General features: G+C 35.1%; 1 protein-coding gene across 1 annotated transcript; it reads right to left on the bottom strand.

The window, feature by feature from the left end:
- Positions 1–1,116: 1,116 nt before the first annotated feature.
- Positions 1,117–2,626, bottom strand: LOC116346109 (defensin). The gene is made up of 2 exons (XM_031776013.1): positions 2,494–2,626; positions 1,117–1,365 (listed from the first exon to the last, which is right to left on the bottom strand). The coding sequence occupies exons 1-2, from the start codon at positions 2,594–2,596 to the stop codon at positions 1,211–1,213; spliced, it is 258 nt and encodes an 85-aa protein (XP_031631873.1). The 5' UTR covers positions 2,597–2,626; the 3' UTR covers positions 1,117–1,210.
- Positions 2,627–3,286: the final 660 nt, after the last annotated feature.

Genomic DNA, 3,286 nt, shown 5'->3' with positions numbered 1-3,286 from the left:
AAACACTTTTAACGACTTTTAATGAATAATTTTTTTTAGTTCTCTTACTCATTCACCCAAATGTATATGACTTTGATATGAACATCTTTTTTATTTGAATAAATTTATGAGAATAATTTTGTTGGATACCGAATGTTTAATTTGGAGTTTAAGTTGTCTATTTTATTCAAAAGTCGTCAAAGCTATTACATTCACTACAGTATGTTGCGAGGTCAGATTTCTAGAGGGAGTACTTTTTAAAATCTCATTCTTAGATAGAGATTTTTGGATATGCGGTCCTTCGAATTGAAATCCGTCATTATCTTTTGCATTGATATTTGATTCCATTTCTTATTAAATAATCAGCTGCATTGAGTTGTTCTGCGAGCAAAACATAATTGATTTAAATATTTCAGAGATTCTTTCACATCGGGTGTCAATCGATCACAATATGCCAACTAAAGTGGATGGTTTTTGGAATTATTCATTTTTGATCATATCGTGTTTTGTTCGCCTGGTTCAAGAATCAAAGACTTTGCTGATTCCTATATAGGTCAAATACATTGAATGAACATTGGAACACCTAAACATATGATAGAATGGTTACTTTACAAAGTTACGTAAATTGATCTCTCGAAATATTCCAACGACTTATTTTGTCCATTTTGAGCTTATAATCAATTTTCATGCCTTTTAAAAGCGTTCTAACTTCATTGTCATATGTTCAGACTGATCGAAGTGAAGTTATTAAATTTTCACCTATGAGATGTACCATTTTTGAAGAATCGAACGATCTATATACAGTGCAAGGTGAGCATTATTCATTTTGCCTTGCGTACACACGAAACAACTCGTCACAATACTTTTCTCTGTTACAATAAATTGCAGATACTGTTTTGTTGAAGTGATGCTAGCAAATAATGAACTTCACAGGGGAATATATAAAATCATGCAAGAATGGTTTGATTACATCAACAAGAGTTGATTACATTCAACCATTCGTTCACAAAATCAACCACTTTGAAATGCTACAAGTACAGCCGCAAGACGAAAATACTTACTTACAATTATACCAGGAAAAAATAGGATCGATTTAATCAATTGATTGTGCCAATTCGACAATAAAATTCAAGAGCATTGTTATTTTTGTAACAAGTTCATATTATTCAATAGAAAACAAAAATTTACTGCTTTTCCTTAAATTAATATTCCAAGTCAATGAATGCATTTCTCAGTTGCGACAAACGCAAACTTTTTGACTGTTACAATATCCGCCTTTGAATCCTTTTATAATGCACAGGGCTGCACAGTAAGCATCCGAGCCCATGATGTCACAGGTAATACGAGTTTCAGGTAGCACAAATGGTTCCTTCGCTTGATTTATACCTGCAAAAATATATGCAAAATCAGAGTATCATCATTTGCTGCTGCTCAGCATATAACTGAGAGCTGAGTAATGCTGAACTCGTACGGCTAACGCATACGAAATGATTGCTCGATACATATTCCCCTTTCGCTTCGTATGTGCTGCCGTTGACGCAATTGCCGCTGCTGTTTCACTTTCGCGTAAAATACAACGGCATCAACGGTACCACATTATACCAGATTTACCAGCATTGAAATTGTAATGTTACTAACCATTACATTAACATAAACGTCTGTAATAATTAATAAAATTATAATAGCTATTAATGTAATGCTAGCATCTAACATTACAATTTCAATAGCTAATACCGATAATGTCTTGTTACAATAACAATGTGTTATCCGTATTGTTAAAAATCTAACATTAATATTGAGACTTTTCAACACAGTTGAAAATATTTTTACAATAGATAGAGTTTGTGTCTGCTCTAAGCTCAGTATTGAAATTGATTGGGTTGATGAGCAATTTCAATGATGAGCTTAGAGCAGACACAGGCGCCATCTATTGTAAATATATTTCCAACTTTAAGTTGCATTGAAAAGTCTTATTATTAATGTTAGAGTTTTGACATTAGCGGCAGCGTTGAGTATCACAATATTATTGTAACGAAGCATTGCCCGTAATGTTATAAGAATAGCAATAGCTATTACTGGTAATGCTAGAATCTAACGTTACAATAGTTATGACGTTACTGTAATGCTTCGTTACAATTGTAATGTGTTACTGCAAAATGTAAATCTGTACATTATACCAGCGAACATACGAAGTGAAAGCAAGAGATGAGATGCGACGTGCTGTTTTTGCTCTCAGTCTCTCATATATTCTCCTTCACTTCGTATGTTCGCGGTATAGTCTGTTGCCGTTGATGCCGTTGTATTTTACGCGTAAGTGAAACAGCAGCGGCAATATCGTCAACGGCAGCACATACGAAGCGAAAGGGGAATATGTATCGTGCATCCGTTTCGTATGCGGTAGCCGTACGAGTTCAGCATTATTCAGCTCTCAGTTATATGCTGAGCAGCAGCAAATAATGATACTCTGTGCAAAATTGAATTTTTCGCATGAAATTCTTAGAAAATTGCACTTACCTCTTGAATGGGTTTTAATGGCTTCTTCTTCTTGTGGATCGGCAAGTCCGCACGATACAATGGCCACAAAAGCAACGAAAATAGCAAAACCTTTGAAATTCATTTTGATTACTCAATCAGTTATGTTCAAAAATTAAAGGATTTGTGATGGGTTATAGCTCATTCGGTACCTTATACGTAGGTTGCTCCATAATTTTTTTTAAAATGGTACTTATAGTGTTGCCCGATGTAAACCATTGTCATATTCGTAAAGTTTGATGTTTTGGTATGTATTCGTGCCCTGAACCTTTTGTCGTACGAACGCTATTTGTATTGTTTACAGTGACTGGTAAACTGCGACTCAACAAAAAAATGAATTTTACACGTGAAGATTTTCGTAAAATGATTTACTACGATTTTCGAAGTAAATTATCTCAACAACAGTGTTTCGATCGACTTCATTTGGCCTTTGGCAATGAAGCACCAACCCTTCAGACAATTTATAACTGGTACCGAGAATTCCGTTGCGGTCGTAGTTCGCTCAAAGACGAGTTTCATACAGGTCGTCCAAAATCGGCTGTTGTGCCACAAAACATCGATGCTGTCAGAAAACTGATTATGGAAGATCGTCATGTGACCTACCGTGAGATTGAGGCATCTTTGGGCATTTCATCCCACAGCATACATACAATTTTGCATGAACATTTAGCCGTAAAAAAGATTTGCTCTCGTTGGATCCCACATAAATTGACCGATGAACAAAAAATGGCTCGTGTGAGTTGGTGTAAAGAAATGCTCAAGAAATTCAATCGTG

The sequence above is a fragment of the Contarinia nasturtii genome, unplaced genomic scaffold (genome assembly GCF_009176525.2).
Source record: "Contarinia nasturtii isolate CC-2019 unplaced genomic scaffold, AAFC_CNas_1.1 Cnas_scaffold_1432, whole genome shotgun sequence".
In the NCBI taxonomy this organism is placed as follows: domain Eukaryota; kingdom Metazoa; phylum Arthropoda; class Insecta; order Diptera; family Cecidomyiidae; genus Contarinia; species Contarinia nasturtii.
This window is presented reverse-complemented; position numbering and strand designations above follow the sequence as displayed.